At 40.0% G+C, this 14952-nt stretch overlaps 1 protein-coding gene across 1 annotated transcript; it reads left to right on the top strand.

The window, feature by feature from the left end:
• The first annotated feature begins 1347 nt into the window (after positions 1-1347).
• On the top strand, positions 1348-13969 carry lto1 (LTO1 maturation factor of ABCE1). Its single transcript, XM_072381094.1, has 5 exons — positions 1348-1449; positions 9341-9446; positions 9566-9636; positions 11300-11417; positions 13146-13969. Exons 1-5 carry the CDS (start codon positions 1391-1393, stop codon positions 13215-13217), a joined length of 426 nt encoding a protein of 141 aa, XP_072237195.1. The 5' UTR covers positions 1348-1390; the 3' UTR covers positions 13218-13969.
• The last annotated feature ends 983 nt before the right edge of the window (positions 13970-14952 follow it).

Raw genomic sequence — 14952 nt, 5'->3', positions numbered from 1 at the left:
GTGCATCTGAAGGAGTCCATTGGTTTGCGAAGTCTGGGAACCATCCGCAAGAACAGGCTTAAAGGATGCACACTTGAGGATGACCGTGCTCTGCTGAGGCAAGGAAGGGGCAGCTATGACTACAGGGTGGATAATGAGGCAGAAGTGGCTGTTGTAAAATGGTCTGACAACAAAGTTGTCACCTTAGCTTGCTCCTGTGCTGCAATCAGCCCTCTCAAGGAAGTCAGGCGTTTCTCCAGACAGGAGAGAAGAAGAGTTGCTGTTCCCTGTCCAAACATTGTGTCACAGTACAATGTCCACACGGGAGGAGTTGACCTTGCTGACATGATGGTGGCCTTGTACCGCACCCCTGCATAGTCCCACCGGTGGTACCTGTGCCTCTTTTGGCAAATGGCTGATATAGCCATCAACAATGGATGGCTGCTGTATCGCCGAGATGCCAAAAGCATTGGTGTGCAAAAGCACAAAAAGCTCAAGGAATTCAGGCTGGAGGTTGCAGATGCCCTTATCCACAGTGGAAAGAAGAAGGGAAGGCCTTCCAGGGGAGGGGAGGAGAATGTGCACAACCCCACCAGGTACATACAAAGGCCAACAACCCCAAGACCGATGGCTGATGTCCGCCATGATCAAGTGGATCACTTCCCAGCTTTCACAGAGAAGGGAAGGTGCAGGCTTTGTCCAGAAGGACAGACAACAATCTACTGCACAAGATGTGGTGTTCGTCTGTGCATCGTCACCGGGAAAAACCCGCGCAACTGCTTCCAAGCGCTCCATAAAAAATGAAATATACTTAGGAAATGAGGGGCATTGTTCATAGAGTTCCCACCAAAATGAAAATGAAATTGCTGTGTTGTTTTGTTTTTATGTAATCTTCAGTGCACAAAAAGTTCATCATGAAATGTTCCGTTTTTGTGTCACTTTTTTATGAGATTGCTAAACTGGATTGTTAAAAATGAATAAAACCAACTTCAAAGTGCTATGTGTAATGTAAATGACTAAGGAATACAACAATGTATAATTCATCTTCATCAAACTGAACATTGATATGTTTATCATGTGGGCTCTCTTTATACCTTAATAGGGCAACGTATCCTGGCAGATACAACTCATAAAATCCAAAATATTGAATATATACATATATTGAATGTGCAAATATTTTTCCTAGGGCCTAAAGAGATGAGTGATAACATCAAATAATTTTTTGCAACTTATTTTCCACTCCTGTCTGTTTTAGGGTTAAAAGAATATAGGAAAAGAAGAATAAGAAAGAAGTTAAGTCCAGTAGATGGCGGCATATGCAACATCAAGGATGCCAGCTGCCATTAAAAATCAAAGAAGAAGAAAAGCTCTGGTTGTTTCCTGCAGTTTATTTTGCGTCAGTTAATCTGAAATGGCACGCGGACAGGGGACGGACGATCTATTTGATAACATTCTGTTGGCAGATGAAAGGTGAGTTTCCAGGACGAGTGCTGTCTTGTTAAACAGGGCGCGTGCTCATGGGGTGGGAGACGGGTTTCGCACAGAGCTGAAACACACAATAATAACAGTATTTCGTTTAGGGTATGTTCACTTACCGATGGAGTTGATACTCCGTGCGAGGAGCTCATACGCGAATGTTGTCACGCAAAGAATAAACTCGCATCATCTCGCGGGCGGAGGGTTACAGAAAGGTACCCAGCTGAATGACGGATTTACGGTTCGGGAAAGCTGGACAGATATTCCCAGATTCGCAGTTCCCGGATCAATAGGCTACCTCTAAAATGAAACGTCTTCATAGAACAAATCATACACTCCCAAACTATGACGGGATAAATACTAAACTACACGATTTTTTATCTAAGTGGACTGTCCGAATACCATTACGTACAGGGGCCGTTCACACCGTGTAACCACGCTACAAAAGTAAAGTATTCAGTAAGCTATTCTACTGTCACCAAAACCACTTTTTTGCTGTTGACTCTTCAAACACAGCCTGTCCTTAATTTGGGGTTGGTGTATGAGAGAGTGCCTTATTATGAACTAAATATTTAACAACTTCTGTATTATTCTTATTAGTACAGACTGTAGTGTCACCAAAGTCACCACACACATCAGCTGGTTACACTACAACACAGAGCCTTACACAGTGAGAGTTACGAAGCTCCCTGAACTAACCGAAACACGGTCACGTGGTTCATGTAGCCCCCAAAAGTTCCAAACAGCTCAGCGCTGCCAATCGGTTTGAATGGGCTGCAGCGCAAAAACGAGCTACACTTTGTCCTCCTATATACTGCCAGTGGTTCAGAGCTCTACTCCAGCTTACCCTCAGAGCTGCATCCTTCAGCAAAGCAAGCGATATGACTGTCTGTTCCCAGGATTTACTCCCAAACACTCCATCTGTTGAAGATGTCCTTCAGTCTGTCTGTTCTAAATTATTTTAAAGAAGCTTTAAATGAGCTGGGTGAATTCTTTAAACCAAACATTTTATTACACAATATCATGGAAAACGTAAAACAAGCCTTAATAAATAAGTTATTTACTGCTATTTATACTGTTGGGTAGTTTAAACTGCAACAACAATGAACTGTATTTGATCAAATGAAAGGGTTTGGACATTGTAGAAATGTGCTAATGAGGGTTGATTGTTGGCAGCATGACAGCAGCGACCATCTGCTGACCTCCCTGACAACAACAGCAGAGAAACATCGTTATCTCAGTTGCAAAGTCATGCTTAAAAAAAGTGGCAATATGTGTTGCTTTGAAGGAATTAATTCATGTAATCGGAAGAAAATGAAATAAACTTCTTTGAAGGGCGACCGATCTTACATTCGGGCTGAAATTAATGAGTGATTCTGATCAAATGAAAACACCCAGATTACTCTGGAAGGTGCTGTAGGTGTTCACCCAACTGTCAGAGAACCCCAGCCCTCATTTATTTCCGTTTCCTTCCAAGCAGCCAGACTTTCCTGTAATCTTTAAAGTGTCCTGATCAACAGTTCTTCAGCTTTCTGAAGCTCTTTCAGAGTTTTTCTTTGGACATTTTCTGCTTTTTCACTCATTTTCAGTCCAGTCCCTGTACCTGAGCTTTTTTTAGAGGAATGTGTTTTTTCTTTGTTCAGCCACTGAACTCTGACCCATGACTCATTCAAGCAGAAAAAGGGCTCCTAACTCAAGGGATGAACCAGTGTTGTGTCGACACAGAACAGACCACAAAGAAAATGAAATGTATAAAGAAATGAGGGGTGCACAGCACTGTGTCAGCAAACACAATTCAGATTACTTTACATCATTATTTCATCTTCGTTTTAGTGTTCACTGTCGAAGGAAGAACGAGAAAAGTTTATAGTCTAATTGTACATATTACTTTTTTTTTTTTCATGTATACTTATAACATCCACATGTCTGCTGCCGTCTCTCAGGTATTTGCCTGTCAAAGGATGTATAACTCAAACTAAATTAACCATCACATCAATCTTGCAGATCAAAAGCTAAACATGTTTTCTAGTTGAGATAGGTCACTACCAGGAATTAAAGGTACTGCTACAGTCACCATCAAAGAAAATCTTTATATGAAAAAAAACTGCCAATAACTACAATAAATTTGAGATAATTGCAGGCTTACTGACGATGTCTACAGTGGCTTAAGTCGTGCTCACATTAGCTAACTGCAGTTAAACTACAACTAGCTGGTTAACAGGATTAATGAATTATTTACTGGCTACATGAAATGACGCTGTTGATTTAATTTGTTTCAGAGCAGTCAGATTTTATGTCTACGAATGCAAAAAATGTTGTACTTTCATCAATTTACCAGAGAAAATACTTCAGAAACACCGAGAATGAACGGCGTTCAATGCTGGAACTGCTGGTGTTTGGAACTATCGGCAGCTCCGTGACCCACGTGACTTCTGCATTCCTTTCTTTCTATAGAGGTCTGTGGGAGTGTCACCCTTCTCTTTTTACACCACTCTGCTACAACAAATATGTCAAGCTGAAAAACTGAGGGCTTGATTTTTCTTGTAATACTTAACATTATTAACACAAAAATTAAGCCCCAAAATTGAGTGGCCTTAGGACACGAACTGTAACCCTGAAAAGGGTTTTAGTAGTCAACTAGATCAGAAAAGTGCTGTATAAATAGTCAATTTACCATTTTACACATTACCATATTGCACTGCGTAAAATGATTAAGAGGCTACGTTGTGTATGATCTCAAACATCAGTACTACAACATGTTGCACCTGCATCACAAAAATACCACAATGGCTGTCCTCTCTCTGGAATGTATGGCTTATTTTGCCGGGCTGCCATTTGATGTTAACCCAGTCCTCCTTTCCAAATCTGTTTCTGCGCATCCTGCAGTACTGTCTACGGGATCAAAGAGGGGAAGAAGACCGTGAAGTCAGTTTGTATTTTCACTGGTTTACCTTAACGAATCACTCACTTTTTTATTATCCAGCTTTTCATATTACCCAAATAAGGATCAACCACATAAATGTGGTTTGAAAGAACATGAAGGTACAAAAAGGGACATAATTTGATGTCATCTTAAAATATATATCACCAAAAATGTAATAAACAATATGCTTAAGTCTTATGCTTAATGCTTAAGGGTTTCCATTGTCCGGTAAAATCTGCCGAAGTCCGGAATTTTTCTAACCCCGTCGGTCAAAATGTTTGTGAAAATATTCCCTCCAGGTCCGAGCACAATTTGAATGTAAACAAACACACACACACACACACACACACATCTACCCTGAGTGGGCTAAAGTGGCCAAGATAGCCTCCGAGATCGCCGTCTCCAGCGTGCCTCTCTGCAGAATCGCATCAAAACTGCACAGCGAAGACGCCTGGGGGAGACCAAAGTCACACGACTGATACGCATTTCAAGCTGCGTGGAGACACTGCACACATTTGATTTTAAGACAGGAAACAGCACATTTCTCACACGCGAAGATGCGTAAAAAGTAAAAGAAAAAAAGAGAACGTGTCAAGACATTTTTATTTAGTTTGTTTCTAGAGTTTTTATTGCAAAGCAGTTGACTTATTGTTATTATTATTACTATTATTATATGAAGTTGCCAGCACGCCGCGTTGTAATGAAATGAGCCAGTCCAGATGTGTTTTGTGTTTGTTGTATTTGAGAATAGGCCTTCAGTTTCTTTTTGTTCTTTATGTAGGCTATGAGCGCATGCTTGTGCAATATTTATATTAGAATTGACATGGTCAATTGAGGGCACTCATTTCATACTTGTCAATGAAAAGGATTATTGATTGATATGCTTTGATATAATTATTTTATAACCTGCATATCAATTATCCTTTCAAGCTCAATAAATTCAGACAATATTTAACTGGTAATTTCGAACATTTGTCCTGTAAGTTGAAAACCTGGTGTTTTTTTCTAGCGGAAACCCTGGCTTGAGTTGTGTCAAACTTCAAAACCACACTTTAGAAATTACATTTGAAACATTTAAGATCACACCCATGGTGTAGTGATTCATGAGGAACAGTCAGCCTCCAGCATCCAGTGTAACATTCTATTGCCTTTTGGAGAAATTGCAGTTGCAGTTATTCCTACACAAATGCCTGTATTTGTATATGTGATATAGAAGCTATAGAAGTGATGCCATGTTTATTTTAGAGAAGGATACTGCAGTTTTTCTCGGTAAACTTCTTTAAACTAATACTCAATACCTTCTGGCTCATGTTATGCACACAACTCATTTTCACATCTTTTTATATATATATCAATTTAAATAGACAAGTTTTGAATAAACAATCTGGTAGAATCATAACATTACATGCATTTAGTGGAGCTTTTTAGCCAAGGCAACTTTTATAAGTTTAGAACATTGGGGCAAAGTGGAGTTCAGTGCACCTTGCTTAAAAAAAATTATAAATTAAGTTGCAGTATCTTTGCACAAAGGCACAACAACATTTTGGATTGGCAAAGTCAGGAACAGTATTATTCATAAGTAGTTTAAATAAAATACTTACTTTTGCAATAATGAGTTAATCAGGCCTCAGACCTTTGGGTGAATTTCAGCCTCTGTTCAGGGTTTTTAACAGCCACCACAACTTCAGTTGCCTCGCTTGACCAAAGGATATCAAACTACAAGGGTGGAAAGAAAGAAAGTTAAAAATCACAATGATTTCAGAGACTTAGCTTTGTAAAGATGGCATTACTCTAGCTTTAAATAGTTTTATCCTGGTAAAGAAAACTCTGCCATTTCAACTGTATTTATGCTTATTTTCATACAAAAATGTAATTAAAAATGTTTTGTATTGGATCTTTGAAGTTTTCCATGCGAGATGGACAGTGTTTTGGGGTGAACATGACAGTGGACAAATGTTCCAGAGTTTTTCTACTTATTTTTTGTGGTTTAAGGTTCTAGACATTATAAATCAGTTTTAATATGTCAATAGCATGCATTTAAAATGAGTTGTCATAAAAAACAAAACGGTACATTTGTTAATCTTAACAGGTTTACATGAACAGCAAGCATAGCACCCGAGCACAAGTAACTATGTTAAGAGCGACAATGAAATGTAAACTAATATAAAAGAGAACTTATGTGTAACCAAGGAACTGAACTGAAAACAGATCTTAAAAGTGCCCAAAAAAACTTGAAATTGTGTAAGATTTGATTCACTACGATAGTCGCTCCACAGACTTGGGGTGGAAGTAAGCCCAACAAACCAAGCACAATTGTGGAGATAAAAGAGGAAATATCGTAGATATTTTGGACTTCAAAAAGAATGAGAGCATTTTCTGTTGATTACTGATTACTCATTTCACCTGCGCTTTCCTTCCAGTGAGAAGTTAACATTTCTGTATTAAAGAATCAGTCCAAGTTCAATTCAATTCAATTCAGTTTTATCATCTCGAGGCACTTAAATAATATAATCCAATTCAAGACAGTTGGAGTTCAATTCATTGTAATCATAATCCAATTCAATCCAATTCATTCATATAGAGCCAATTCAAAAACAATATTCTATCTAAGGAAACCAACAGATTGCTCCGAAACTTCTCTTCAGTCCAATCTCCCGTCCTTAAGTGACATCCCATTCCTAATCCATAGAGTTTAATATGACGTCGGCCCACCCTTTGCAGCTATAACAGCTTCAACTCTTCTGGGCAAGCTTTCCACAAGGTTTAGGAGTGTTTCTGGGAGTTTTTGACCATTCTTCCAGAAGCTCATTTGTGAGGTCAGACACTGATGTTGGACAGAAGGCCTGGTTCTCAGTCTCAGCTCTAATTCATCCCAAAGGTTTTCTGTCGGGTTGAGGTCAGGACTCTGTGCAGGACAGTCAGGTTCTTCCACACCAAACTGGCTCATCCATGTCTTTATGGACCTTGCGCGGTGCGCAGTCATGTTGGAACAGGAAGGGTCCATCCCCAAACTGTTTCCACAGAGCTGGGAGCATGAAATGGTCCAAAATCTCTTGGTATCTGAGGCATTCAGAGTTCCTTTCACTGGAATTAAGGCGCCAAGCCCAGCTCCTGAAGAACAACCCCACACCATAACACACCCTCCACAAAACTTTACAATCGGCACAATGCAGTTTCCTGGCAACCACCAATCCCAGACTCATCCATCAGATTGCCAGATGGAGAAGCGTGATTCATCACTCCAGAGAACTCGTCTCCACTGCTCTAGAGTCCAGTGGCGGCAGCTTTACACCACTGCATCTTTGCATTGCACTTGGTGATGTATGGCTTGGATGCAGCTGCTTGGTCGTGGAAACCCATTCTATGAAGCTCTCTACGCACTGTTCTTGGGCTAATCTGAAGGCCACATGAATTTTAGAGGTCTGTAGCGACTGACTCTGCAGAAAGTTGGCGACCTCTGCTCACCATGCGCCTCAGCATCCGCTGACCCCGCTCTGTCATTTTACATGGCCGACCACTTCATGGCTGAGTTGCTGTTGTTCCAAATTTCTTCCACTTTGTTATTATACCACTGACAGCTGACTGTGGAATATTTAGGAAATTTCACGACTGGACTTGTTGCACAGGTGGCATCCTGTCACGGTACCACGCTGGAATTCACTGAGCTGCTGAGGCGACCCATTCTTTCACAAATGTTTGAATCTGAAATCTTCTTTATTGTCATTATACATGAGTACAACAAAATTAGAAGTTGGAATGTGAAGAGTTGCAAAGAATGGGCAGAGAGGGGAGAAAAGGGAGGAAAAAAAGGAAGAGGAGACACTGCGTCCAGACTATGGAGAAGGAGAACAATGTGGAACCAGGAAAAAAACCTCAGCAACATCAAGAACAGCAAACATTAGCTCACCATCCAACACATAACCTCAAAAGATAATCAAACATTTGCTCGCTTCACACATAAAAACGCAAAACAACTTGAAGGCGTGGGATGGGGGTAAGCCCAGAGAGTTGCTATGTTGTCAATCCAATCAGCAGATAGCCTGTTATGATGGTTCCGAATATGTAGATCCTCAATGTCCTCAATGGAAAGGATCGCCAGACACACGACTCTCCACTGCTCCCATGAGTCCCTCATGTAACCAGCCGCGAACGTTCCATCAGGACAGGTGGGTTCCCCTGGACCCGAATTTTTCATTGAGAAAATTCTGTCAATTGCGTTGAAAGACCAGTTGACCAATTCCATGATTTTAATTTTGAGAGCAATGCAGAGAGAGGCACCAAAGTTTGAGACAGGACAAGACAAGACATGAAGAGAAGCAGGGAAGATAAGGGAGAGGGAAGATGGAGAAGAGAAGAGAAATGCGACTGCCTTTGTTGAGAGCCGGAAGAGAAAGAGAAGCGGCCTGCTTTTTTAAAAAAAAAATTATAATTGGCTCTATATAAATGAATTGGATTATTTTGAAATTAATTAATAGGATTTCATTGGATTATGATTAGAATTAATTGAATTCCAATTGGCTTGAATTGGACTATATAATTTAAGTGCCTTGAGATGATAATTGTTTTAATTTGGCGCTATATAGATAAAACTGAATTGAAATGAATTGCATTCCTAGGTGTTTGAATTTATACACCTGTGGCCATGGAAGTGATTGGAACACCTGCATTTAATAATTTGTATGGGTGAGTGAACACTTTTGGCAGTATAGTATGTTCCTTAAGAGCCTTTCTCATTTTAGATGAATAGATAAATGAAAATCTGCCTTAATTAGACATTCAGATATTTTTAGAGAAAGATTGCTGATAACCAGCAAGCAGAAGAGTTGCCAAATGCTGCCTGCACTGAATCTAAGATCTGCATTCAAAGAAAGCTGTTGATGGCGTTGTAAGGGCATTTTTACTAATTTTTTTTCTCTCCCTGGCAAACAAACAGAAGATGTATCTTAACGTGTTGTTTTCTAGGTTCCGAGATGAAGGTTATCAGGAAGGATTTGAGAAAGGCACCCAACGGGGTCTGCGGGACGGCCACAGACATGGAGCTTCACATGGAGCCAAGCTGTCGTCTGAGGTGAGGAATCTCAGTGAGGATGGCAGATGATAGATATTGCATTAAAAGACCTGCGGGTTGTCAACTGTTAAGGAGCTTAACTTTACTTAATTGGTTTACTGTCTTCTTTTATCTGTCAGATTTCCTTCTATTATGGTTTTGCCCTGACATGGAAATGTCTCCTTCAGCATAACACAGATGAAAAATCAAGGTATGGTCTCAATAAATAGATCATGAATTAATTCAATAAGATATATGTCTTCATTGTACTTTACATACATGACATGAAGTGTATTTTTTACAGGTTACCATGGTGATAAAGTTGATGCAACATTTTGGGCGATTTTGTTCACACTGGGCAGAGTAATTTGGAACATCCTTTCAAATTAGGCTGTCATCTCTGCAAGTGTCCACATGATATGAATTTAATTTAATTATGAATTTGCTTTAATTTAAGTGCAGATTTCATTAATGTGCTGCCAAAAATATGTAGAAATATATGGATTTTATGCACTGCAGCAGTTGAGTAATGCATTGTTTTGGGAAGAGTTCATGTGACGATATCCACACTTTTAAAGTAAAATATAGATAGAGTTAAACTATTTGTAAGAATTTGGAACTGATGCTGCAGTGGTCTTATGGCTTGTCACTCAGTGCGGTTACATGAGTGCCATCGGATTAATGGCTAAATTACATTAAGATTGAGTTATTCAGTTCATGTAGACACCTTAATCTGACAAAAAACGGATCGGATCGGGTTACTCACGATCGAATTAAGACCCCGAGATAACTCGATCCAAACGTGCACTGAACGTGCATGTAGACGACAGTGGATCGGATTGAGCGTTCTGCGCATTCTCGAGTTTTTTTTCCCGCGATCGTCACCCGGAAGTCGAAGGAGACGATATTCCTGTTGTTGTCGCCGCTGTCGGAAAGATAAACAACACGATGGAGAATGCGCCGTTGTACATAGTGTTTATGTCATAACCAGCTCATCACAAACTAAATGTAGAGGGACGTAGCTTCATCTTGCTCTTCGTATGCCATCTTTCTCGAATGTCTGAGTTTTGTTGTTGTTGTTGGTGGTGAATAGGTCAACAGGAAGTGGCTCTATTAGCGATAGTTGAAATGGGGACAGCGCCACCTATCGTACCGGGGTATGACATGCTTTGTGCCTGTGATTCGATTCATTCACCACCATATATCCAAGGATAATTACCCTTGCTATGATAAGGAGCATAACCCAACTATAGCTATAATCGAGTTAATCTCATCATGTAGACCCACTGAGTGTTCCTCAGACGCATCCATGGGAGCCCTGTGTGTTCCTCTCGTTTTGATGCGACGGGCACTGCCCTCCACACTAACACAATCCATTAGGTCGAATTGGGACTTTCAGGGGATTCAGATTTGAAGGCATCATTAGCTTACAGTGAAGTACCATACATATATTTCTCTTTATCCCATCTCTTTACCAAAATTGTCAACCCACGTAGAGAATACGTCCTTTTTATCTAGAAGTGATTAGCAGCTGTAGCTCTGGAGGAAGAGCAGTTGTCTTGACTCCCCACTTCCTGGGACCACATCCCATCCTTGGGCAAGACACTCAACCCCATGTTGCCTACCAATGCATCCATCGGTGTGAGGATGTGTGTGTGTGTTAAGAAAAAAAAAGCTCTGTCTAGCCTGTAAAATTGTATAGATTGTATATGGGCATGCTATACGACTGTGTGAATATGACTTGTAGTGTAGAGGTGCTTTATAAGTACAGTCCATTTACCATATTGATTGTGAATAAGTGTGTTTTTCTTGGAGTTTTAGTGAAAGAACAAGTAACAGGGAAATTTGAATCCAACTTATCCATTTGTCATCAGAAAGCGTGTGAAGGCACTGGAAGTTCTCATGGGTTTGATCCAAAACTCACATCTTGATGATCCGCAGTCTGTGAAGCTACAGGACAACACAGAGAAGCTTCGAGCCAAGTTCAGGCAGGTACTTGATTTTTTTTTTTTGTCTTCAACGAATAATCTGAATTTCTAGCGTGCTCCAAAAACTTTTATCAAAGGCAAAACATGACAAAATGGTTGGCAATGGCCTGCAATATTATATTTAGAAAAAGTCAATTACACTTTGATCTTGAGATAGTCAAATAGTCCTACATTTCTCAGTTTATTGAAAATAATCAGAGCAATATTTCAGAATTTCTCTCCACAAAATGTGATTAATTTGGTGTTTTCTTCCTATATTAGAAAGGATACATTAATTTCTTCTACCTGTGTATTTCATTCGGCCTCACCATTGGTCACATTTGCTGCCAAGAATTCATTGTCCACGTACCAGATTTAAATTCTAGCGATTTGGAAGATATGATTCAGTAGCTTAAGTCTTGGTTCTTTTGAGACAAATCTGTCTTTAATTGTTCAAGAAAAGAATAAATATAATTAACTGCTGTCTGTGGAAGCTTCTCTCAAGTGTGTTGTAATCACTGTTCTGCTGCAGAAAAACAAATTAGATCTGGTAATCAGTGATTATGGACCAATTTCTAATGCTCTGTTTCTCAGCAAAAAACTGGATTGTCTGTCAATTCATTATATATAATGCAGTGCAAAACACCTGCGATTAAAGTGATCAGTGATCTCAAAATCAGCAATGACTCACAGGGACCCTCCATTTTAGTTCTGTTAGATGTCTCGGCTTCTTCACACTCCATTATTCAGTTAGCTTGAAATGTCAGTTTCCTCATTGGTTTTCATCATAGTCATAAGATTAGTTTTCTTGTTTCAGTTGGTAGTTTTAAATCAACAGAAAGTCAAATTCTTTCTGGAGTTTCACAAGGCCATTTCTGTTAACTTGATACAACAGGACAACCATCAGAGTGTATAAAGATTAGATCATCGATAACTTTGACCAGTGATGATCACCAACCAAGTCCTTTGCTAACAGAGACTTGGACGATCTGATATCCAGAAAAGTTTTTTTTTTTAATGTTTTTGTTGATGACATTATATTTGTGCCTCATGTCTGAGCACGAAATGGGAAACTTTGAGCGCAGAAAAGTATATTGTGCAAGAACACAAATTATGTTTTAAACATGAGTTGACAGAACTTCTAGTTGAGTAAACAAGAATCCAATATAACACCATATTTTCTCAGTTAAGTTATTTGTCTTTTTTTATTCTGTGTTATCGTGACTTGCTCCTGTTTTTATTGATTTGGGTAGTCTAGGAATGGAAATTGTTCCTCCCCTTCTTTCCCCTTTTCTTCTCCCCATCCTGTCATCCAACATACTGAACCAGCAAGCAAAAAATCCCTGTAGTACCCTGGCCTCTTATATAGAGGCACATCAGGTGATTGGGTGCTTCACGTGTGTATTCCCACTCTTATGAGAATCCCGCCATATACATCCCAGAACACCTTTAAATGTCCTATGAGCAAACTAATCTTAGTACTTTTACACATGTACTTGGATCCACTTGTGCTTGGATCACCCAGGGAGAATATTAAAACCTTAATATCAGGAAGTAGCTACTTTGCAAATAATAACACAAGATATTTGATGTATCAAACAATGTCTTTATTTCTACTACTGATTTAATAACACATTAAGATTTGTAACAAGATTGACTTTCATTTAATCTAATATGGAAGTCTTTTGGACTTGTTTATCCAAGGCTCTCCGGCATGAACAGAGCAAGCTAACCTTTATGTGCTACCTTGCAGGTTTGCTCAATGCTAAATGTCCCCACGGATTTCAAGGATTACATCAAAACAGCAGAGGGAACTTCATTCTGAATCTGAACTGGTGATGCTGCGGAGCAGAGCCAACTTGTTCATTCCATATGCAAGGAAGGGTAGTTGACCTCACATGAAGTGGCGAGTGACTGGTCTGCAGTGGAGTGGTTGGAATATTGAGAGTGGGAAGCTGTGACTGTGCCTGTCAGACATAGTCTTTGAGACATGTAGAAAGTCCATGGTCCTCACTATATGAAAAAAGTGTGCAGAAATTAAACGGTCTGCTGTGCTCCAGGTGAACTTAAAAAAATGGGATTATGAGGAAGAAATGGTTTTGTGTGTAATTGCTAAGAGTGAATTTATTGCTGTGACTTAAGACATTTCACACAACCTGTTCAAGGTGGGACTTTGCACCTTACCGTTTTGTTTGTCAGATGCAAAGACTTAATGGGGACATGTTGATATACCTCTGATTTATAAGTTATAAGTTATAAGACTGATTTGTTGTGGGATTATTTTTGGGTGAAGAGTACTTCAGCATGACTCAGGATGTGGCATGAAATCAAATGATCTTACAGAAACAAAAGACTGGTAGATATCTGAGCAATGCTTCGGTTATTAGAGAGCTGTGGTAAATGATTAGTTTGAACAGTGTATGAATTAGATACTTTTACTCGTATGCATAATTGCACTCAAGGCCAAATATAAGGAGAAAGTTAAGAAAATGTGATGCATTGTCACAAATGAAAGACAAATCAAACCCATCAACTTTGCTACTGTACTTTTTAATAAAGTAACATTTTGTACCTGAATTTTCCTGATTGTTTTTTCAATTTTATTTCGCTAGGTAGTGCTACTGCTACTGAAAATGCCACAGTAGTTAGTGAGAGGAAGAAGCAGTTAACCTACCAGGAAACAGGTTACAATTCTGTTGGATTTTTTTGCTGTTGGAACCATGCTATGCAAACAATGGACAGACTAGTAAATTAGCCATCCATCCATTTTCCACATCTGCTTAATCCAATTTAGGGTCATGAGGGGACTGGAGCCTATCCCAGCTGGCACTGGGCGAGAGGCGGGGTACACCCTGGACAGGTCGCCAGTCCATCGCAGGGCCACACAGAGACAAACGAAACACACAACCATGCACACTTAAACTTACTTCTAGGGTCAATTTAGAGTCACCAATTAACCCGATAAGCACGTTTTTGGACAGTGGGAGGAGGAACCAAAGAGAGGGAACACTATCACAAGGAGGTGTCTGTATCGGCAGGCAGCCCCAAAAACTCGCCTGCCCGTACCGGAGCCGTAAGCCAAACCCAGACAGGTCAAGGAGCCAAACACCACCGCAGCAAGGTGGATGCATGTACCCACCAAAGTCTGAGGTGAGCGGCCCCTGGGTCAGTGTCACAGCAACCAGGGCCAACAGCAGCCCCCGATGCAAAGGGCTCCCTGAGGAAGTATTTCTGAGGAAATACTGGAGATAAAAACTAAACGTTAGCTAAAATGGGTCACATAAAAATCCTGTCATATAAACTGGGTAAAATGGAAATAAATATATCAAAGTAAAATTAAATACTAAAAAACCAACAGAAATAAGTCCTATAAATAAAAAAGATAAATTGAAAAGGTGGGTATTTGAGACTGCTTTTAAAAACGCCAACACATTCTGCGGCCCTGAGGTTCTCTGGCAGGCTGCTCCACAGATGTGGGGCATAATGCTGGAGGGCTGCCTCACCGTGGGCTCGGTGTAATGAGAACCTGCTTTCTGGTCCTCGTCAACACGTGAGCAGCC

Source organism: Leuresthes tenuis, unplaced genomic scaffold (assembly GCF_036924035.1).
Source record: "Leuresthes tenuis unplaced genomic scaffold, fLeuTen1.0.hap1 SCAF_2, whole genome shotgun sequence".
Classification (NCBI taxonomy): Eukaryota; Metazoa; Chordata; class Actinopteri; order Atheriniformes; family Atherinopsidae; genus Leuresthes; species Leuresthes tenuis.
Note: the sequence above shows the minus strand (reverse complement) of the source record. Positions and strands in the feature narration are given on the sequence as shown.

Bases quoted from the DNA above. Each gene is read 5' to 3' on its own strand.
- lto1 (XM_072381094.1), top strand. From the start codon at position 1,391: ATGGCACGCGGACAGGGGACGGACGATCTATTTGATAACATTCTGTTG. The intron at 9,637-11,299 runs GTATGGTCTCAA...ATTTGTCATCAG, and splicing joins AACACAGATGAAAAATCAAG to AAAGCGTGTGAAGGCACTGG. The intron at 11,418-13,145 runs GTACTTGATTTT...GCTACCTTGCAG, and splicing joins TTCGAGCCAAGTTCAGGCAG to GTTTGCTCAATGCTAAATGT.